This window comes from Formica exsecta, unplaced genomic scaffold, assembly GCF_003651465.1.
Source record: "Formica exsecta isolate Colony F162 unplaced genomic scaffold, ASM365146v1 scaffold1387, whole genome shotgun sequence".
NCBI lineage: Eukaryota > Metazoa > Arthropoda > Insecta > Hymenoptera > Formicidae > Formica > Formica exsecta.
In genome coordinates this window covers 114,687-139,752 of record NW_021848718.1, presented here as the reverse complement: position 1 = coordinate 139,752, position 25,066 = coordinate 114,687, and the positions used below count along the sequence as shown (strand labels likewise).

The following is a 25,066-nucleotide window of genomic DNA, read 5'->3' as shown; positions in this document are numbered from 1 at the left end:
TATTAAATTTTTATTCATGTAATATTATTATATTAATTTATGATTTATGATTGTTTTGTGTTTATGAATATTGTATTTTTTATCAAATTATATTTCGATAGTGATAAAACGATGAATTTTTTCAAATTAAAAAAAAATTATCACTTTCTCAAAACCTTAGAATGAATTTTCGTTATCGTGGGTACCGTATCGTCACCCTAGACATCCTTTTCGTAGATAGGATTTCTATCTCGTGCATGTCACTCATTGAGAGGAATCGCAATTCAGACTCCAGATCGATTTCCTTGAGATTAGAGTCCGCTAAGCCGGTACCCCCGTTGCATTTCCCCGGTGGGTAGAATTTTTGTTGGGGATTTTTTTTTTTTTTTTTTTTTTTTTTTTTAAGAGTTAAAATACGATATAAATTCCAATGTTTTTCAGCGCACGACATAACTGTTTTCATGAAGATGGATATTCTCGAGAAAATATTGTGCATCTAAAATTGTTCTTTTTTTTCTTTTTTTTTTTTCAGGTCTCGTTATTACGAGAAAAAATATTTGCTCGCAAACTTTGGCTCTTTTATTCGCAAAGAGAATAGTTTTGAATGTTTGTTATGTACTCGGTTTGCAAGCGATTCTCGGTAAGGATAACGTAGCGCGATATGAATTGCCTTTGTAATATTTTATTTATTCTTTATTGCATGCTGTTGATATGGCGACAGACGCATCTTTTATTTTTGGAAAATTATTTATCTTTGCTTATTCTCGCGATAATTTTCTCTTTATTGCTTGGATAAGACACAGGTTTATTATCTTGTATTATATTATATCCTGTGTTATATTCCGATGGAAACATTTGTGTGACTTGAGAGGGGATCCCATATATACCATTATATGAAAATTAAAGCAATCATTAAATATTGAATAACATTTCGTACGACTTGTATATCCGTCTGCGGAAATACAACGGGACACGGATTGCTAGGCTGCATTTCTACGAGGGTGTCGTAACAGTCGATAACATTATTGTGTTCCATTTGGTCCTCGGAGTCGTAGGAAATGGACACTTCCTCCATCAAACAGGAATGTATTCTCGAATGCGATACTACGCTCGATTTGTTATACGGCGGCAGCAAGTTCTTACTGGAACGAGATTGGTGCAGCGAGATCCGTATTATGACGACCGATATTTATCCTTTCTCTCTCTCTCCCCCTCTCTCTGATAGTATTTATTAAGATGTTATTTATAAACGCGATGTCGAGTACGATCCAGATAAAGCGTTTCTTCATTTATATCGTATTATAAAGTGACTTCGACTTATTTACGATAGCAAAAACTTGATAATATGCAATTTCTTACGATTACGATTGATTCAGGATGTCTACTCTCTGGAAAAATATGAAAAACTTGGAATTCTCAGGGATTTCTTTTGTACCTGAAGAAATCAGGAAATTTTTATGGAATTTTATTGGAACTCAAGAAATTTTTTTAAAAATTCTCTTTTTGATTATTTTGCTCCTATATTATAAGCAGTCGACAAGTGAAAATTATGTGTTTACATATGTATATTCTCTGTTTATATATATTCAATATCTTAACAAACATTGAATATATGAGTACATATCCTTTATAATTTTTAGTTATTAGTATTTAGTATTAGAAAACGCATACAAAAAAAAAATTCTTTAAGAAAATTGCACCAAAAAATCTTTAAATATCCTGTTTATCTGGAATTTTGAACAAAAATACCTGGAAGATTAGGGAATTTTTACAAGATTTGAATAGATATTCTATGAATGCACTTTGAATATAACATTCAACAATATGGCTTGCAAGATCAAACAATATTTGATTATTTTCAATTCGTTCAATCGTTAAGATTACAATATTGTCTTGAAACAAAAGTAATTATTTTCGAATTTAAATATCTATCTCTTAATTGATGAGGGTAGACGAAAGCCAATTACAATGCGCATTGACGATTCCCGCTATCGGACGGAGAATTATGCGGACGGACGGAGGCTGTTCCGCGTGCAAACGTTAAAATTAAATACGCTCGCAATTAATCCCGCATTTATGAGGTCGTCGCGGGATATCGGAGGGGTCACGCGGTCTGTGCGACGCGGAAAGCGTCGAGAGAGCACGGAGGGAGAGAGGGTGAAAATTGTGTACACGCACCTATATCTCCGTTGTCCCGGGGTGAGGGATGTTCCTGTATCCATGGTGACACGCTGACTCATAGGACGGACCACTGACGCCGGAAGAAGATGGTTCGTGGGAGTCGGGTGGAAAATCCTTAGAAGGATTCCTTGCAGCTTGTGATCTATTATTCCGCACCAAGGGCGCGGGCGACTGTGATCCGTGCAATGACCTTGGCAATGTCCTATAACCTCGAGAAAATCACAACAGGGGAGAGCCCTCTTTGCCTCTGGAGCTTGTCAGTCTTCCCTTTTATAACCCAGCATAAAGATATGTGCTCTCTTCAAGTATAAGTAGATATGTGATGCTATGTGAAGACATATGATTTACATTGTTATTAATTTTATTTGTTAGTTTTTTTCGTAAAATTATTATTAATATTTGCTCTTCTAATTTATATTTCTACCGTATTATTATTTAAAAAATTAGAGTGGTTATATAAAGACAAAAATTTCAGAGCATCGCATTTAGAGAACATAATATTTCATGTTTTTTGCCAATCTTTTTGTGGAGACTATCGTGAATTATGACAATTGCCAGAGCCAAAAAAAGCATGCATAATTCTTACAGCTTATGCACAGATAAATTGCATCAACTTTTCTCGTCAACAAAAATACTTCGATATGTTATCTTTGGAAAACTCCAATTTTTTGCGTAAAATGTCAAAACGTGTATTGTATAACTGTCAAAGCTTAAAAACATTCAAATTACGATTTTTATGCTTTACGATACGTCGAAATCAAAACTGAATCTTTTAAATGCTAATAATAATTATTTAAAAAAAAATATTAATTAAGAAACAGCCAGAAAGCAATTATTATTTACAAATGTATTGTCGACAAATGTCTGCATTATATTTGTAATATATTTTTGATAATAAGTTATACATATTTTTTGAATATGTGCATTACTTATCATGTGAAAAGGATGCGGGCAAAAGAAGAAGGGGGATGATAAAAGGTAGCCTTAAAGTCGGAGATTCTTTCGGTAGCGACGTAACGAAGATAAAGTGCTGTACCTTGAAGGGGATCTTGTATGATCTTCACAGTCACGCAAGATATGTACTAACGATTCGCAAAATACATCTTCGTTGCATCTTATAAAGAGTGATAATCTGCAAGGAAGGAGTCAATTTCCCCTGTCAATTAATTATAAATGAATTGTTGAAGCATGTTGAGATACCACATTCATTTTACTACTTTCTCTTTCCGATATACTTGCAATTTTTTTATTATTTTCCACTTTTCTGTGACAAGACTAATAAAATGTAAAGACTAGTAAAAATGTTACGTTTATAAGTAATGCCAAATGCAAAATCATAAAAATTGATAAAATTACAATAATTTTATTAACTAGGTAAGAAAATTGTTATTAAATCCCTCGTGACTAAAGACATTATTTTTATTGTCTCGAAACTTTATTGTTAATATATGTATGTTCTTCTAATTTATTGCTATAAATTAATAATATTATTTGTTAATATTATCCGATGAAAATTACCTTCTATTACTTTCGGTTGAGAGAGATGCTTTTGCAGTAAATAGAGCATAAGTTCAATGAGGCTAATCATCTCGGAAGAGAATGGAGGTTTTAATCTGCCTGGATGTTCTTTTGCAAAATCTCTGGAATACCAATGGGGGAATTATTATCACAATACGACGGATATAGGCCACAAATATGACCATGCCTTGCAAAAACAAAAGAGAGAAATACGGACACGGTATCAAAAGGCTCGCGTATTTCTGTTCTCGGTAGTTCTCTCGAGTTTTGCCGTTTTGAAAGTTTTTGAGGTATCAAAACGTCGGATATTCTTCTGTTATTCCTGTATGGAAATAATGCAGGACGGCATGTAATGGAACAGAAATTCTACTTAAATAATAATCACAAAAACTCTACTTATTTACTTATAACTTTCAAGAAGCAAGAATAAAATATAAAAATACGCAAAGAGAAAGTTTGATATATCAAAATGAAGGCGTCTGTTTCCGATATCAAGAATCACGAAGAATCGTTTTGGTTTTATATTCTTTGCAGCGGAATCATATAAGAATCATTTATTATGAGACTTGACTATAATAAAATTGAACTTAACAAATGCATTAATTAGAGAAATTATGATTATATCGACATGCGTGACAATTATAAGATTTATATCTTTACGAATAAAAATCTTGAGAATGCAGTATAAAATAGCTCTCTGCTTCTATAAGAAATTTTATCAACATTGTTTCGAAAATATAATTATTTGTTACTTTTTTCATTACTGATAAAAATACATGAACCGCTTAAGACATGTGTATAGCATGGGGATTGTTCTTGATGACAAGAATAGAACCTCTGATCCACATTAAGAACATGTACGTAATAAAAGAGATCTTTGAGATTACGTGAAGCTACGAAGAAACGAAAGACGCACTGATGGCGGATTTATATCATTTCTTCAGGATTCCAGGCTTTGATACAAGAGAGGATTTTATTATTTCATGAAAGCCGTCGGCGACGAAAAGAAAATCCATGTGCCGTTCGGAAGAGACGATGTGAAGGAGCTTTCGGATCATCCTATCATTAAGAAAGATACATAAGAAGTCTGCTATATAAAAAGCGATCTGTTCATTCCTACATTTTAAATATGTATGTGTGTATGTATGTATACATTATGTATGTGGATAAATCTTGAGAAAATATTATATAAATGTTACAGATTGTATAGCTAATTACATCATATTTTAAAATACAAAAAAATAAACTTTATGTAAATAAGAATATGTATATATAGCACAAGATCATATTTATATGATCTTAACATATTTACGTATAAAAATTCTATATTTAAATCAAGTAAAATCCGAGTAAAAAGGCAAAAGAGCCACGCGCAGTTTTTTGGGCGCAAAGTTGAAGGAACGTAAGGTATAGTAAAGTAAGAAACTCTCTCAGAATCTTCAGTATGTTTATCGTAGTCAAAATTAGAATTGTTATGAACAAGAGTTTTCAGTGCGCGTGGCTCTTTTGCCTTTTTACTCGGATTTTACTTGATTTTAATCGTGTAAGAGCCTTACTTTTATATTTTTCTATATTTAAATTGATATTTAAACTTTTATCTAGATTAAACGCAGACTATTAACACTTGGATCTACGAATCCCTACATTTTAATCTTTAAATCTCGAACTCCTCGTTGACGCGGAATCATTTCTATAGACTATTAACACTTGGATCTACGAATCCCTACATTTTAATCTTTAAATCTCGAACTCCTCGTTGACCCGGAATCATTTCTATAGAGCGTGATGACTTCTCGGCATCTTTCAGAAGCGGAAAGGCAGTTTGAGCGCCGGCATTTAATCCGGGTGCGTTTGTCACGCGTGTCACGCACTTTACAGCCCCTCACGTTCCGGCAATTCCCTCTCGTAATGTTCAAGATCCTAGGAGGTTGCCCCTCTTCCTTGCTGTGCCACTACTACTCTTCTTCCTTCTCCTCGTCATTCCGCCCCTCTGCCACCTTAGCTTATTCACGCGGGTGACAGAGCGTGGCGAAGAGACGAAGCACGTCACAAAAGAGGGATAAACGTTTAACCCTTCCCGCGCGCGCGAATTTCAACTCGGGACTTGAAATTTTGTGGAAAACGAGCTACGCATTTCGAAAGGACGATTTCCCATTCACCACCCTATGTTCTAGAGAGGGTGACGCAGATTTGGCGATGTTTAGGTCCGATTCTTTCACAAGGGTATGTCGTGATATACTGAAAATAATACGGTTCTCTTTTCGCTTTGTATTTCAAGTGCCTGAAAGAATGTCGTGCTGAAGAAAATTGAAATCTGAAGTTCTAGTAGTGTGATAGAATTTCAATTATTCGAAGCTCTCAAGAAAGAAAGATTAATAGAACGTTCACTTATCGTTAATCAATTTACTCAAATGTATTATAGAACGAAAAACCTTGCAAAAATATTTCTCGCTTTTAATTTAATTATTCTAATAATATTTGATTAAGTTGATAAGAGTGTAAAATAATGTAAATTCTGTATGAAAATAAAAAAAAAACATACTTTTCACTTTAAAAATTTAATTTGTTTTACATCATTTATATCAGAATAATTTAGAGCGTGCAAAAGTCAATTTTAGTCTTCGCTAATATCTTTACCAAGCTCGCGACTATCGCTATTTTACATTTTCTTCAAATCTTGAATGATTTATTCGGGATGACCGTCGAAAGTGAAGCGAATTCGCTTTTAGCTACGTCCAAGTTTTCTCCTCCGTGTAACACACGCGATTCGCACGCACGATCAATCATCATTTCGCGCTTTCCCTTCCGTGTGCACTCTCCTCTCTCTCCCTCCCGACATGTCAAACTACAATTACCCGCGTGCGTGGACTTGCATTCGAAGCGAGCCGCGCGTCTGCGCGAGGCGAGTATCCGGAGGAACGCCGATCCGACGTCGCGGTAAAAGATCGGAATGTCGCCGGAATCGCGCAAGCTTTCGTCTTGTGGAAAATAGATCGACATTTTACGTGCCTACCTACGGAAGGAAGAAAGAGCTCGCTCGCGCGTTTCTTCCGGGCTATCTATCCCGTAGAAATCGACTCGATCGAGACAAAGGGGGAGCTTCCCCGCAATGAATCATCGATTTAATCTCCAATGGATAATCTACCGATGACGAGAGACCGCGTCGCAATTTTATAATCAATTAAGAAAGACGTCGCCGAGAGAGCGACGCCTTTCGTGGCCGCAGGAACGAGGAGAGGAGAATCGATAGGGTGGAAGTAAACGAAGAATCCCTTGCTAATGAGTCCATCAGTGGCTGCGTGAGATGGGTTTAAAGCGCGCATCTGAAGCGAGCGTCTACACCTCGATGTTTTACGCGTAGAATATGATATAAACTGCCACTTTATATAGTAACTTAAGGGATGATTAATGAAAAGGAGGTAATTTGTTATCGTTTGTCTATTTAGGTTCGTTTACAGACTAGCAATTTAAATATCTTATATATTATATGCGTAAATTATCTATTTGATTAAATGTAAGCAACTGATGTTGATCTTATTTCGAATTTATGCTTTGAATTTGCAGCATCGTGTCAAAGACGACGATATTGTCCGTGAAATTAATTTAGAAATGCAACAGCATGTTGCACGCAAATAACGTATAATAAAAACATGACGAAAATAATTTCAAGTTTCATCATGCATATTTTTTTTTGTGGTTTGCTTTAACATGACGCGATTTTTTTCTACTGCGTGATATATGCACGTTTATTCCGTAGACCATCATGGTGTTCATAAATTAGATGCTTCTTCAGGTACTTTGCATAGTCGGCTTTCATGTTCCTTTTAACGTTTTTATTTCCTCGCAGGCAATCATCTTTACTGTACTCCCTACGGTTTAATAATACGGCTCTTTACATCATAGTTGAATTTTTTGAGAGGAATTTGTTGCATGGTGGATATGTAAACTTTAGATTACATTTTCAAACAACTCAGGTGCAAGCTATTTGAAGAATATCAAATTAATTGCTATTTTATTATTTTACAAATGCACATCTATTCCAGAAACAGTTTATATAACACGTGACTCTTATTTTACTTTTCAGACATTTATCGCGATCTTTTCTCTGTTTCCATCATGCAACTATTATCCTGAAAGCATACACAGCAACTTATTGTTAGCGCTTATCAGTATCATCAAGCGATCTTATAAAGTTGCGAGTTGCTCACATATGTCACGCTAAGACTGCTTATTATATTCATGAAAATTACATCAGATCGATTTCGTCGAAACATATTAACATTGCAAGATTAATCCAAATACGTAATGCAATGTGCATATTTTTTTTCGTTATATCATTCTTTATATAAAAACATTTCAAAATGACGTTCAAGACTAAGCATATTAATTATTATTAGCAGGAATAATATTTCAATAAATTTATAATATTAAAATATTAAAAAATATTTTGTCAACGCGAGGAAATCGTGATATATACATTGCCGATGGAGGTATAAAATAGTAATACAAGCGTAATGTTATCCGAGTATTCTATACACAGGGGAATATTAATGCTTTGACCGGTTGATACTCAACGTCAGGATTGTAAATCGCAGGAAACGCGTTACAGCTGTTTCGATAACAATATCGGCTAGCTAATAATGTCCAGACAATATCGGATTTGCCTCGCAGCAATATTCTGCGACTTATCGCATGGTACGTGTAGCTGTCTGCAATTTTAAAACGTGATAGCGGACGTCATGTTATACGGCGACACTTCCTTACAGTAATTTATGACAATTAAATACGAATCGAAGGACGCAAAAATATATTATGAATCGAAACGAGTAGGCATAAAAACAATAAGATACAGGTATTAATCAGAATACTAATTTGATTTTCAATAGCAGATAGATATTATTTTCTATATCGGCGCACACTCTATGATTTAAATAACTCTTATACTCAGTTATTTTCGGTTAATGTCAAGAATAGTTGAATATCCTTAAAATATCGAAGTAATTAAAGCGCTATTTCAAAGTATATCGTGTTTTATTAATATAGATGCTCATCAATTTGTATGGCAGATTCATTTATCCAACATTAGTCAATGGAATCATCGCATGTTTCTACGGATGATTCATGCCGGGGCGCATTGTATCCGAAATCACGTGACTAAACCGTATCTCTGCTTGCGGAAGTTACAACTCAATAGACGACCCTTTGCAAAACGAATATCACACGATTAGGAGCACTTGTAATCGCGTTACTCGTTGTAGCTCCCGTAACGGACCGTCTGTTGTATCGAGGGTATATATGTATGCGATTCGCGTGACCGTTCCGTGTTTCGGTATGCGTCGATCTTAATCCATTATTTGTACAAGCGCGTCTCCAGTTTCCCGCAATGTCGAACGAGGGCGACAAACTTTGTCGACGTCGAATCACATCTACGTTATGTCCTTCCACAGGAGTACACTGTAAAAAAAATTTTGACTGAAACTTCAGACAAAGTATCCGCAGTTCTTTTGCAGACACTGTCTGAATTTTAAGACACACTCTTCTGAACTTTTAGAAAAACGACTCTGATGATTAAGACAGATTGTCTAAAATTTTTTTCAGACACTTAGATTTGAAAATTCAGACAAAAATGTGTTTGAATTTTTAGAAAATTTTTTCACGCATTGTACATCTCTCTCATTAACTGCGTGCGTGTCGGGGGCGACCGATCGGCTACGCAATCTTTCATCTTATCTTATCGCTTTAATGCGACTCGGCCGGTGCGGGCAAACTTGTCCGAGTTTCGATTTGTCGCCTTTGTCATCGCGCAAATGCGATTTCGTTGTCGCTACGCACGAGCGTACCGGTGGTAACCCATTGAATGTCAAGCGCAGGGTCTCCCCTTCGCGGGATTACTTGATCCTTCATCGCGGATCTCCCTCTTCTTTCCTTCCCCCTTCATCACTCATAATACTTCTATCCGAGTATATCGATGCCGAGTATGATTCATAATAGTCGACGAAGAAGGATACGCGAAGTCGACCTTACTTCGCGAGACGTTCCTTTGCGATTCTTTGCTTCAGTACTTTGCATCTCTCTCGCTTTTCTCTTTGTAAGTTTTATTTATAACACGATAAAGATGAAAATGCAAAGCGCGAAGTGGAAAGCTGAAGCGAAGTTAGAGGTTCACGAAGTAAGGCATTCATTCTGCATTCAGCAGTTGCAGAAAGTAGAAACTTCTTCTCGTTGAAACGCTGCCGGAAAGGATCAATATCTAGCGTGATTGGAAGAGCATCGTTTAATTAGAGTACACAAGTTATGAAACGTGTAATTTTATTAGTAAATTAAATTATCGGCGAAACGTAATCCTGGTGCATAAGTTTTTACGTGAGAACCCTATGTAAGTTTCCGCTCCATATATATGGAAATTAGAACACTGCATTGCGACACATTGAGCACTCAGGATGCGAACAATATATACCACGAGAGAGATTTTTTAATTACTTTTTTCTTTTATATTTTATATCTCTGCCAAATCGCGAAAGCACGTAGCGTATAAACTCTTAACGACTTGATTTTTGAGATCGTTTAAATTTCTTCTCGTAATTCAGAATGGGCTTTTCCGGTGACGGTCTTATTTTAAAGACATTTATTTTTAAAGCGATTCTCAACGAAAAAGGCCGTCCGAGAGTCGCCGGGCGTTGGAGTGAACTTGACCTGGCTCATCCTGGTGTGGAACGTTTTTCGCTCTCTGTAGCCAAGAAAAAGAGATGGGAAAAATTGAGAGCCCGGGGAAACGGACAGCCTCGAGTGTGCCTGAAAACACTGCCGGCAATTTTGCGCGACTATGTTGGCGAGTTGCATACGTTTCTTTTTTTTTTGTTTTTCTCCTGGTCGTCCGTTCATTTTGCTCTGGTTTTCATTTTCATTCACAGCGAAAAAAAATGTGCTACTTTCTCTCTTTCTCTAATTTTCTCGAAATTATGGTTGCGCTCGTTAACATCCGCTTAACTTGAATAATTAGCGTTTACACTTTATTAGACGAGGGGAAATTAAATCGTGTAGAATGTAAATCCCATAATAATGTAAATGTTTTTTAAGGAGATATGCTCTTTGTATCGGACATGCAGTAATCTTGCACTAAGCGAAGATTTTTCTGTAATTATCCCGATGTATACACGCGCGTAGAAAAATAGTTAGCGAGTTTTTTTTTTTATATTACGTTATGTAATACAAAATACTACAATATTTGTTTTTTTTTTTAATTACATATTTTATTATTTATAACAGTTAGATATAATAGTTGTTGATGCTAACAAATTGATCAGTGAATTGGATCTGACATCTAAATTTGTTTGACATGTTTTGTTTAAGATTAGTCTAGGTGTTAGATCTGGATTTGAAAGACCAATACCACAGGTCAGACCCTTCTCTAACCACTAAGTATGTGCTCAAATATATCCTTGTAGAGACATGGTCTTGTTATACCGTCACGCCGCTTTAAACAAAGTTACACGTATATACGTCCATGTGGATCCTCTTACATAACACGAGTATTAAAATTCATGAGGCATTATCATGAAATGAAACATAAATATAAGTGTTTGTACGATCAAGTAAAAATTCTCTAACAAGTAAGATTAAACACAGAGACCGATCTATAAAGATATCAATATTGTGATATTGAAGAAAACAAAGAAATAAGAAATTTTTGTTAAAAATCTTGTGATCTTTTACGCTACGTACAATTTTTTAATTAATAGATAATTAGTATGAATTTAAATATCGAAGAAACGCATCTATTTTTATAAATCTGTCTTATCGTGAAATTCTTAATTTCTATAGTGATTCTCGATCTAGTATATGCGCAAAACAGGAGTTTGAATCTTCTTGCATTACGATGAGAACGCATGGTAAATGCAAATCGCACGTAGGCAACACGAATCGACGAGCCTTGATCTTCGACCCTTCACGTGTCGCTCTTTCACGAGGCAAATGGAGAGTCAAATGGCTACAGCGGTTACTGTTGGCCGTGCCAAAACCGCGAGGTCAAATATCTATTAACCTCTTTCGTGTGCTATGAGCAAAATGTTCGTACATGCGGTTTTCCTATCAAACGGGTAATATATATAGTTACATCGGCGTTAATCGTTCTGTCGAATGAAAAAAGAAGTGATAATTATTATTTAACATTTATCGAGATAACTATGAAATTGTCAATATATATAACTATATAAATAAGTGGAATTCATATATATATATATATATATTTGCTAATTGATTACATATATTAGTTTTATTTCCTAGATTGAATGTGCAGTAATAAATATTTCGATTACAACTATCTAACGTAACAATATAATTTTATCACGTATAAAGCGTTAATAAAGTTTCAATTTAATTATAGGAAAATTTACCGTAGATATCTACATTACAAGCTCTAGTTTCTTGAAAAATATTGATAAGCTTATAATGCACAAATTAACTTATAATACAAGCATAAAATATTGTATCCCAACATATCATTTAAATAATTTTCTTTATTTACTGAAACTTATGTATACAACACACTTATAGAATTACCGAATAGCTGAGAGCATTTCGTCGTAAAAATTTCAAGAATATGTCATAGTGCGTAAATTTTGCAAGATATCTGTCTCGCTGTGTAACTTACGAAATTTAGGATTAGGGTAGCAACTTAACGTAATTGATCGCTCAAACTTCTACGTTCTATGACTTTAACCCCATCTTCTTGTTATCGTGTCAACCCTCGTTGCTTCCCCTTTTCACCTTACCTTAATCCTTTTACACTTACAAACGGTCGAGTTCACGCTATATCATACTTCCTTCAATCTCCGTTTTCCTGACTCGATTCGCAGATTATGTCATCTCATTTCTTCGTTTGCTACAGTTTGAATGTAATTTCGACATGCACGTCTGCAGAGAACAACGTTAATGAGATCCTCAGGATTAATTCTCATCTCGCTTTTTGAGTCTAATTTTACGACCTATGTTATTCGCTCCCCTCTATAATCTTTTTTTCTTTTTTTCTTCTTGTACGGCTGCTAATCTTTTGCTTGTAAGAGGGTATTTTGCTAGTCTACCCTACGCAAAACTGTATCGATCGCGTGCAGGTGTGAACAGCTTTAATGGAGCGTTAATGCGTTTGATCGTTTCGCGAAATATCAATCAATCAACCGCACAACTTCGAGAGTGAAAACTGATGTATTCGGAGAACGTACATACGTAATACTTTATTTAAATTGCATCTTAACTAAACATTATATATTCAAGTGCATATATAGCTATCTCAGTATCACATTTAATATTTTTAAGCGCGATTTTAATAAAGAAATATTAATATAAGATAAGAAAAATATTGTAACAACTTTTATAACAAATTTTATACTATGCCACTCTGTGTGTTATTATTTCGTAATGATGTTTGCATTATCCTCGCTAAAGCATCGCGAGATAATTAATGTCGGTGCTGCCGTTCCTTAACGACTAAAACCGCGTACGCTATTATCCTTATATCCCTGAAAGAAATCCCTTGGATTTTTAATTAAAAGAAAGGACGAACGCACATATTTCATGAAGTTTTATTGCGTTGGGATCAAAGTAGCAAAATTATTAATGATTTGGGTATTAAGGATTTGACGAGACATTTGACGGGATATGTAATAATCGCTTTTCCGGCTGGAGCCTTTAATGTACAAATTAGTAAAAGGATTGTTGCGTAAATAAAAGTTTTATTTGAAATATACATATGCTGTTTTAATTAAAAAACAGAAATAGTATAATACTAAAGTACATTAAATGATAAGATCTTTTTTATCAAAAGACGAAATGTTATATCAAAGATTAGATTCTTTTATTATTTATTTTTATTGTCTGTTTCGCACTGCATTTCATCAAAACATTTTGTCGAGTCTTGTACTTTAATGCGAAATGGAAATAGAACGATACAAATGTTCTCGATTATATATGCATCATCGAATCGGCGATTGAAAGTGAAGCTTTCATTTCTGATCGGTTGCCCTCGTCAAGCTCAACCGAGCCCAATTAACGCAAGTTCGTCACTTGTCAAACGATGTGCATTGCCGTACGGAAAAGGGGCAACAGTTAACCTCTCGGCTAGGGGCTCTCGACGAACTCGAAGAGAAGGGCTCCGAACGATGGGTCGTGACGGTAAGGGCTCTAGAATTATCACGGTTCGGCCCCACCTCCGCCTCGGGACCCTTTTGTGCCGCGGCTCCTTTCTCCAGTACGTGTGCGTGTGCATATGTGCATTATCATTTGTGCGCGAACGTACCGTGGAACGAGGACGTATCGACGACGCCCACAAATGGATACCATAAGTAACTATCTCCCCGCGGGTCAGACAATACACATTTCTCCATCAACTGTCTGGCGCCCTTCTTCCTTCCTATTCTTTGCACGTTCTCTTCGAAGATCTTTCGTCCTATCCTATTGAATCCAGCATTTTAGGCGCGAATCGCATCTCCAATTTCGCCAAATGCGCCTCTATCGATTTATGTGCAGCAAAATTTTTATCGATAGATAAAGGAAACTGAAAACTATCAGTATCATACAGTTTCATAAAGAAAATATTTGTTTAAAATAGAATTATTATAAAGAATCTTGTATATTGTTTCTGGCAAAACATTAATATTCAATTAATCTTCTTTTCATATGAATTATCTCAATAAAATAAAAATGCGCAGGAATAAAGTTTAACTTACAAAGAATAAAATGAAATTTCTACCTGAAGAAAATGTCATAAGTTATGAAAAACAAAGTCTCTAAGAAAAAATATAAAGTAATACTTCGCAACACATCGACATCAGTAACGCAGCCGGGACGTAAGATGGTCTACCTTATGCTGAATTTAGATAACGCGGTGGAGAGAGAGATGAGAAAAGCCGAGTGAATTAAAAACGTTCGTTTCCTTACCGGCGCTCGTAAAAGCCACATTTGCCTAACCATACGAAAAGGGAGCCGACGAGTTAAGCCCGATTTATATTCCGGCTAGCACGGCAAACAATCTCGAAAACTTCTAACCGCATCGCCCCCGCCGTGTTCGTGTCCCCACCAAAAAGAGAGAGAATTCCGAATCAGCGTTTCCCGCTTGCGGAGCTTTAAGCTTTCCTCTCTCCGCTAACTTTGCCAAATCTCTCTCGAAATCAGTCTCTCTTTTCCATGCGCCTCTTGCCTTAAATTGTGGCAGTGTTGAATTCGGCTCGCCCGCATGGGAAAGACAGACGTCATGAAAAACAGGCGAGTAGATGAGGATGAGAGACATGGGAAGGAAGAAGAAAGCGATTGCGTGCGCGGAACCGCAAGCTCGGCGAAAATCCGAAACTCATCCCAATTTCCGCTTTCGAATTTTCACGCTTTCTATCGAGATAATGGACTTGCGGGTTAGGTATCCCTCCCCACGGGAGATATATCATCTCAAGTATAAGCCCGACGACATTATGATACGCGATAATAATTATACAACTTGACTTTGTGGCATAACTTTGAAAGAGAGATGTTTTTAAAATATTTATTTATTACTCTGTATATTATGATAATTTTCGAAAATTCTTTATTTAACTGTTATTTTTATATAAATGTTTAAATACATATTAGATTTGGTATCTCATACAGTTTATTTTTTATTTGTTTTCTCTATCCTTTAATCATAAGGGATCGCGCGTTATATCCCAGATAATAGAAGATTTCTCTTTGACCAGACCAGACCTGACAAACGATAACTTGGAGAAACCGAAATAAGAGCGACTTTTGGAAGATCTGAAGAGGGAATATGTTGGAAAAGGAAAACGGTTGTACTCTCCCGCGGAAGAGAAAGCCGCAAACTCGGCAAAATAGCGAAGCCCGAAAATCTATCTCGACCTTCCGTCTTCGAATTTTCACTCCTTCCAGCGAGATAATAGGGTTTCCCGGATATCTTACCGTACAATAACTCATCCGGGATACAAACGGCGCCATGTTAACCGCTGTCGCATATTAATCACAATTTTCATTTTCTCACGCGAACGAGAACGAGAGGCGCCGGTCTTTATGTATGCAGAAAAGCGCACGACGCGAATAATCTTTGCGCACGGATGATCTCGCGCGCATTAATTCGAGAATCGCATTTCGCGCAGAATAAATCATCCTCTCGAGATTATTTTATCTAGATTAAAAATTCTGTTTGCAGCAAATTGCTGTGCGTGCAAGTTAAACTTTCCTGTGTTTTCAAATTTTTTAATTTTTGTATATATATAGGATAAAGCATCTCTTTATCTATTGAATTAGTCTTGATTCCGTATCATAACAACGAGGAAAATTTTGTTACAAAAATCATCAATCTTCGCAATGATTGCGATAAATATTTCAGCAGATTCAGTTAGTGGTATTATTTGTAAATGTAGAGGATTGAATATTTCCTACAACAAGCACTTCTAAATAATTGCTTTACAAACGATTATTGATTGAAAACGTATAAAATGTATAATTTTATTGGCATTACAAAAGACTGCTCGTTTATTCGTCGCGCCACGAATGATTAAACCCAGCACCAATATCTGATAACGAATAGTCAACACGATATGAATCCTGAGACGCGAACGTAATTTAACTTATATTTACAGTCTGATAGTCGTGAACTTGCTTAATTTAATATTTACATTAGTGTCAAAGCGGCAAAAAGGAGGAGACGAGCGAAGAGGATAAAATATATGAAGATCAAATAATATATTTTCTCATTAAACACATCTTCGACGAATATAAACTTGTGTGATCTACATGAAAGATGACGCGCGAAGCTCTCTGTTCCTCGAGATTTATGGCACGTTGTGATTTCTTCAATAATATTTTTTATCTCGATCTCATTCGTATCTCGATGCCTACAAGCACGCGTATCTGTAACACGTGTCATGACGCGAGTAACGGGTGATAAATCAACGTTGTGCGAGCATTTTATTGAAGTAGACATTTTTCTCACCGTGGACGGAACTTCTTGCCACTTCGCGTGCATAACCGTTTCAGTTGATGGATAATTAATGCCAAACGGTGCGCAGCTCTGATTTATTGCGAATGATGTAATTACCGGCGCGCTCAGACTCGACAGGAATATGCAGGGATTTTGCAGAGGCTGGGATTGACCTCTAAAGAATCACGATAATTTTCCGTATGGTTAATCACGCCGTGGAATCGATTACCGTTACTTTTGCTTTCGTTTATTGGATAATATTTTTATTCCTTGTCTGCTTTCCAAATTTTGCACTCTCGAAAAATTGTGATTTAATTAAACGTGTTACATAAAATGCGCAGGATTATGATTGATAAGTATTGCAAATTATATATGAAAATTCAGCGATTAATAATTCTTATCTGAAGAGAAATTTTAAATTGGGCATAAAATCTATTATTAAAATTTAATCTCTATTCTGAAACGTATTTGATACTTTAAACTGTGAAAGTGGGGAAGAGAAAAAGGTAAAGAGAAAGAAAAGAGAAAGAGAGGAAAGTGAAAGAAAGGAATAGAGAGATTCAATTAACACTAATGGAAATCGGAAAAATCGATTGATGTATGACTATATAGCTAATGGAAATCGGAAAAAATCATTTGATATGTATGAGAACAATATACGGAGGATTAAAGAAACATGGATACGAATATCATACATTTGTTTATTTCGTATATTATTTACGGGCAAGATATAATAATTTGTGACAATTTTCTCATAGTATCAATAGCGGGATTGTGTAATAATGATAACGACATTAATTATAAGTAAATAGTTTAACCGTAATTTAGTGAATTGCAATGTAATTCATCTTTTATTCAATTTTATTACATTGGTATGACAATGAACGAGAGCTAACTCCCATTGTATTATTGTATTTTGTGGAGTTAATTTAACGTAGAATGTAATTCGGCTAAATTGATTTGACTGTGATCTTGATTTGATTAATTAACGCAGAATAAGATGCTTTCTTTAAGAAAGCGGGATTAAAAATTATTCTCTCTCTGTTTTCGAACAGAATTGTTATTGCATAATATGCCTTCAGAGCTCATTTATCTTCTCGATATATTTATTCGTATTGTGCACCCCACGTTAATTCACGGCCGTGCTTTGTGTGGTTCGAGGTTTGCCTCGAGGGATAAAATTAATGAACTCGCGGTTTTGCCTTCTTATACCACAGCTATACGAGCTTACCTTTCTCAACTCGACCTACCAGAAAACACAATGGCCAAACACCATCCTAGAAGAGCTCAGGTGGCGTTCAGGCTGTGTAATACGAAACTGTAATCAGACTAATGGCACTATGTTATCTTTTTCTTTGTGAAATCGACTGTACGACGATTGAAAAGAAACAAGAGGGATGAGACATAGAGATGTGTTTCAGCCTTGACTCGTAATGATAAAATCACAAAACATTTATCAAGCGCTAGGTAATTTGGAAAAGTCCCGACTCTCTAATAATTTTATCTATAACGCAAAATAATTTTTATTTGCCCGCTATATTCTTCGCTTTTACGGGAAATGACCTTAAAAATTATTTAAATTTTCGAAGTTGGATAAAATTCGAGAGCAGCTTACAACTGTCATCTATATGTTCTTTTAATAAAAGCGTGCAGGGAAAATTAATCCTCTTTCATGTGTTCAGCAGTAATCTGTGAAAGTATTAAAAAGATTTTGTAGTCACCCATTTTACATTTTTAGCAGATGAAAGCCGATACGTTAAAATTCACATCACACGACAAACTTTAAGATATGCGATAATGCACAGTGTAATATATGCACAAAGTAAGTCGCATGACACTATAAAAGAGAATGCGAAGCATGAGTTACGTAAACCGTAAATGCGAACGTAATTAACACGGCTTATCCAAGCGTATGCAAGCTCATTATCCGGCTTATGTAAGCACCAAATTTTATTGATCAACAAAGGATATTCTCGCGAATCACGCTGGTTCTCTCCGATGTAGCATTCTTGTTCCAGGATAAACACGAGCCAGCAAACAACAACCTAATCCCATGCAAACAACATCACGAAGACAATCTGATTAATGAAGCCACTACTTGTTCATATACTTACAATGCAAACAATGATACGAGAGAATTAAAACGTACAATATGAATAAGGATATGCAGGCGAAAGACATTGTGCGCATTTGAGTATTTATCTCGAAGAAATATTCTCTTGCGAGTTTCAGCTCTTGTCTTTTATTTAATTTAAAATATTCTGATACAGTATAATATTTTTTCTACAATGTTTTCATTATTATATTTTTTATACCGTAATCTTGTTTTAGCTTATTATAATAAAATTTTACTAATGATTATCTGTTATTTATATGTTTTAGGTGCTGCCATTACCAAAGATGCTAGATCTTCGAATCAATTACATCGGAGAAGCCTATTCGAGACTTTAGAAGACTCGACAGAAATCTGGTAAGTTTTGTGGCAAAACTTAAATATATCGGTTTCATGCTTGAACAAAGTGTAAATTACTTACACTATCGATTGATCGGCGCTAAGTCTTCTGATAAAAAAGTTTTTAAGTGGAGTTTTACTGCAAAGTCAAGTAATAGATATCGACGCGCCATAATTGGATTCTACGAAAAAAGAGAGTAATAAATAATGCATAAATAAAAAAAAAATTATAATCCCTAATGTTGTAACAAATTGTGCATCGGCAATATTGTGTATAAAGCAATTTGTACAATAAATCTGAGATGTAGCATTCTTGTTCCAGGATAAACACGAGCCAGCAAACAACAACCTAATCCCATGCAAACAACATCACGAAGACAATCTGATTAATGAAGCCACTACTTGTTCATATACTTACAATGCAAACAATGATACGAGAGAATTAAAACGTACAATATGAATAAGGATATGCAGGCGAAAGACATTGTGCGCATTTGAGTATTTATCTCGAAGAAATATTCTCTTGCGAGTTTCAGCTCTTGTCTTTTATTTAATTTAAAATATTCTGATACAGTATAATATTTTTTCTACAATGTTTTCATTATTATATTTTTTATACCGTAATCTTGTTTTAGCTTATTATAATAAAATTTTACTAATGATTATCTGTTATTTATATGTTTTAGGTGCTGCCATTACCAAAGATGCTAGATCTTCGAATCAATTACATCGGAGAAGCCTATTCGAGACTTTAGAAGACTCGACAGAAATCTGGTAAGTTTTGTGGCAAAACTTAAATATATCGGTTTCATGCTTGAACAAAGTGTAAATTACTTACACTATCGATTGATCGGCGCTAAGTCTTCTGATAAAAAAGTTTTTAAGTGGAGTTTTACTGCAAAGTCAAGTAATAGATATCGACGCGCCATAATTGGATTCTACGAAAAAAGAGAGTAATAAATAATGCATAAATAAAAAAAAAATTATAATCCCTAATGTTGTAACAAATTGTGCATCGGCAATATTGTGTATAAAGCAATTTGTACAATAAATCTGAAAAAAAAATAAAATAAAAACCCTATCTTTCTTTTTATATACATATATTATAATTAAAACATCATATACAATCTAGAGAGAATATTAAAGTTATTATTAAAGTAACTGTCCGTTATAATTTTAAAATAAAATAAAAAGACATGTTTTACTGTTCTCAAAACATATCATATTACTATATTATAAACAATTTGTTGGTATTTAAACATATATATAGTGTCGAACTTTCAAACTAAACTATGCGTAATCGCAGATTTTTTTATCGTCCGCCAGGTTCTCGAACGAAAGTTTTAGCTGAGTGCGCAAGTATTTTACGCTTCCACGACGATTCTTGTGGACTTAGTGAAAGATTTTCGAAATCTGGTAGCGACTTTTAAGAATAATCTTTCAAGCGTAAAAGCTAATTTTAAGCGGCTTTTATCACTTCGATAACACTGCACAAGTCGAAGAGTTAACATATTACTGAATATTTAAAATGAAAAATGTTCTCTCTCTTTTGAAGTTTTCCCATTAACACGCGCGTGCGATAATATATATTTCAAGTATAATTACAATAAAAAATATTTCGTCTCTGATAATAGATTTCAATGATTGTTATTTTTCGCATTTTTTTACGAGATTATATATAAAACATATATTTAAAAATACGGTAAATACATTTCGGAAATAAAATATTAAATAAAGAAAAAAAAAATGTATCTATAAAATGTGCCTTTATTTTATGATTAATTTTTTTATCAGAGTTTTAAGATTTAAAAAAAACAGTCAATTATGTAATAATGTATAATATATAAATAAATACTGCCTATAATACAATTTATTTCTGGAACGGAGTTTATCTGAACGTTAATTGCACGATGCTATTTAAAAAAAATCTTATCGATCGTCTTATTCACACACAAACGCACTCTTGTGAATTCTCATCTATAAAAGGTCTTTTATAAAGCACAGCTCTTCAGACACCAGTCCTTTGATGCTAGCGCGTAATGTGGATTCGTCTGGATGCTAATTAATATTTCCACTTTCCGCGTAAGAGAGCGACTCGACAAGCAGGTGAAAAGCACGAAAATTTCAGCGTACCGTATAGATTTCTATATAGATAGCAATATTCATATCTATATAACCTTATACCTATATTACGTCATAATTATTTCTATAATTTGTTTCAAAAATGTCGATATATTGTACATTCAGACTATGCACTAGAAATATAATGCGTTTTAAAACGGATCGTATTGTAATCCGTTCGTATCTCTCTATTTCGTCTAACAATCCTATGATAGTGCAGATATCGAATGTGCTCGCAAACGTAGGAAAGAATGGTTTGCATTGCACACAGAAGGAAGATTTCGCGGGTGGGTTGTACGCGGCGGGACTATAAATTTTCAGATCGTGAAACAGGAAGGCGAGTACACGCCTGAGGTCCCTGATACGGTCACGCACGTGCCTCTTCGCACGCACGCACCGTCGTCGTCGTCGTCGTTCCCTCCTTGAAATTTTATCGCGGAACGAATCCAACGAAAACGATCATAAAACTTTGCACTTTACAACCCCTAAGCTCAGGGAAGTCAAGCGCGAGGGACTGAAACCCGGCTCATAACTGAACAGAAAAACAGGTATAGATATGCTCCCTTCTACAGCAAGTTCTAAACTGTAGAAATTGCGTTTATATTTTAATTACTCCGACCTCTCGTAACCAGGCGAAACAAATTGCACCTCGTTTCGTAAATATGCCACGGTTCATTTAATTAAAATCGATATTTTAGTAATAAAAATAAAATGTAATAATAAAACGTGATTTAATTATATTCCATTAAACACCCCTTGTAATAATAAATCGTTAAATTTTCACTAAAAAAAAATCGATGAATTAGTTTACTTGTATTTGTTTAACTTATGAATTTAAGAAATTTGAGTATGTATTTTGTAAGATCGTTCTGCTGCAGTCTTCGAAATTATGATATATATCAAATCCTCGAAGCTCTCTAGATAATACCATGGGAAATACACGAAATACGAGAAGAATTATTTCGAATTCTCTTTCATACGCGTCACATCCTTTTTAATATTTAAAAAGAAGAGAGACACAAGCCTTCGTGCCAACCTAATATTTTAGCATAACCATATCCGCGAGTTTCCACACTTCCACGCAACATGACTGTGAAATGCCGAGAGAAAGAAGCGTGTATGAGGAGAGCCGTTCGCTCTCTTCAGGGAAGGTAGCAGGAAAAGATACAACGGGAGAAAAGGGCCTCTCAGGAGGCTCAATGGCGCACGAGAGATAAACCGTTGAAATGCATTGAAACTCCGGTGTAGCTGAGTAAAATGGAAATGACTCGAGTCGTTCGTGAGATAAAATGTTACGGTTCAGATAATTATTGGATAAAGGGTACGACGATTGAAATAGGTGCGAGAAATCAAATTGAACTGATAAATCATGATAATGTACTCTCAAACATTTAACTGTAGTTAGATAGATTTAACTTTATTGTACAACAAAGGAGGAGAATATTTGATCTGTTTATTTTCAAAGTATTATAATCCCGCGTTTGAAATCTAGATTTTAGTTTTTTATACGGATATTTTAGATTACGGAGACTTTTTTTTTAAGTTTCCCAAGTTTCAAAATTCCAAATAGCCGAAGAATAATTTTTTTATTATCTATCTAATAACATTTAAAAAAATTGTTTTTTTAATACACACAATTTTAATTTGTGTGGCTTAGTCATCAAAATATTTAATACTACGGATTAATAGATCGCGAAAAGACATAAGGTTTAATAAATCTTTTGTTATAAAAAATTCGACTTAATATTTGATAAAAAATATTTACGATACATAATCATATAAAGGGTGTGGCTAATTATATGTTTCAGGACAAAATGTCGATGACTGGGAGCTTGATGGGATACGAGAACAATAACGATGTGAACCAGGCCAAGTGTAAGAAACCGTTGAAGCCGCTGCCAGTTGTGTCGAGCATAAGCTCGAGTGGCGTTACTACCAGCGCTACCAAATCGAAGAAAGCACGAAAACCGACGAGAAAAGAATCGTGCATACGCGGTCATGTGAACAGCCTCTGGTCCGTTTGGTACGGCATACTGGCTGTCGCTTTTCAAGCGTACATAGCAATGAGATACGCCAAACGATTTGCCGGTAAGATAATAACTACTCTGTTCTACCTCGTTGAAATACGCCTCTCCGAGATCGATTATAATGTCGATTATTCGGGAATCTTTCTGTATTGGTTTAATGGTTTCACTTTCGAATAAAGTATCTAGTTACTTTTACGCATAAATAAATCAAGTCGAATGAATAATAATTTTTGCGCGAATACGAATCTTATAAAATTTTTTCTAATGATGACTTTTGTAATAATTTTAATCGCTTTTTAATGTCAATATATGTGAAATATAATATATTATTTTTATATTTACAGAATTTTTTTTTATAATTTTATCATATATATTTTAAGTCTATAATTTTGATTAGTTTTATGAAATAAAAGAGAAATAACACGTAACGCGCAATTATGAGATTGCATTAGTAGTTTTGGAAGAACTTTTTCTTTTCGCTCGTTTTGGATTACTTTAATCAGTAAAATTTCTGGGCAAGATTCCGAATGGTTCGTTGCATTTCCTTATTTTCCGGCCGTTTCCGGTGGCGGCTTTGCGTAAATTTCTTTCCTTGCCAACCAGTACGAGGCTTTCGTTACTGGAGGCCATTACATAAAGGACACATGATAGGGACGGGATTGCCAGCGAAATTTTTCATGCTTTCTATCTCCCTGCACATTGAGAACTGACTTTTTAATTCTCTTAATAGGATAAACAGAAAATTGGAGATAGGAATAATTATTAAATAATTTGCAAATCTAAAAGATTGTTAATGAATTAATATAGCATTAACAAAGTTCTTTCAAAAAAGAAAATGTTAACTTGTCTCGTAACTAGGTTTCAGAGAGAAATAGATGCTAATCTCGAATTTTTATGTTTTCACAAAATTAATCTATGATATTTGATATTATTTTTGTAATTAATATAAAAAGAAGAGCTAAGATTTTTTTTACATGAAATGAGAGAGACTCCATTTTATCTTTTAAAATATATATATTTATTTTGTTTAAAAATATATTTTGCATATATTACTTGTAATCATAAACATCCATTTATTTCATGCGATCTTACATCATTCTTTCAGCTTATCTATCATTACCATGGCCGGCGGATGCGCCACCTCCTAAAATCGAATTGTATGCCTGCCTGGTACTAGCCGGTACCGGAATCATTCTACTTCCGGTGTTGCTTGGCGCAGCATTTTTGAAGCTCGGCAATCTCGCAAACGATGGAATAAAACTCGGCCGGCATTTGAGCGCTTGTTCTCGCGATCCGCCATCATCGCTTCTCAGTAACAATCCCGATAACAGTAAGTGGGCCATAATTTTAGCTTCCACAGTGTGTAACAAGGAGCTATAGAATTTGTAACTATAATCGATTGGAACCTACTTAAGACGTAAAATGATCATTAATGCTCTCTCTGTACTCACGTATCTGAAACTACTTGTGTTAATTAAATTTAGAATTTTTTAATTAACCGACACTGTACGTTGAGAAAAACATACATTATACTTTTATCTTTTATATATACATTACCTTAATAAAAAAAAACCAACGTTTTATATATATACATATATATTGGAAACAACAAAATGAAATAGAGAAGATCGGAATGAGATGCGAGAATCTGATATATCACTTTAAATTCATACTGCCAAGTTTGAAGGAGATGAATAAATTAAACATAAAACTTATTCAAAACCTATTATATTCTGAATGCGGGAGAGCTTTAAGAATTTTTCCTTTGGACTATAGCGCGTAAAGTATAAGTATGTTATCGATTGATATATGTAATTAAATTAAATAAAT

General features: G+C 34.8%; 1 protein-coding gene across 5 annotated transcripts in view; it reads left to right on the top strand.

Annotated features, from left to right (window-relative positions):
- Positions 1 to 25,066, top strand: part of LOC115246120 (protein tincar) — a 141,388-nt gene that overhangs the window by 63,512 nt on the left and 52,810 nt on the right. For 4 of the 5 annotated variants that reach the window (XM_029824746.1, XM_029824748.1, XM_029824747.1 and 1 more), the window contains 3 exons: positions 19,019 to 19,106; positions 23,018 to 23,297; positions 24,342 to 24,566. In XM_029824746.1, the coding sequence (XP_029680606.1) occupies positions 23,024 to 23,297; positions 24,342 to 24,566 (499 nt within the window). In that variant the 5' untranslated portion in view covers positions 19,019 to 19,106; positions 23,018 to 23,023. Of the gene's footprint in view, positions 1 to 19,018; positions 19,107 to 19,400; positions 19,863 to 23,017; positions 23,298 to 24,341; positions 24,567 to 25,066 lie in introns of those variants that run through there. The other variant, XM_029824745.1, reaches the window with a different exon arrangement.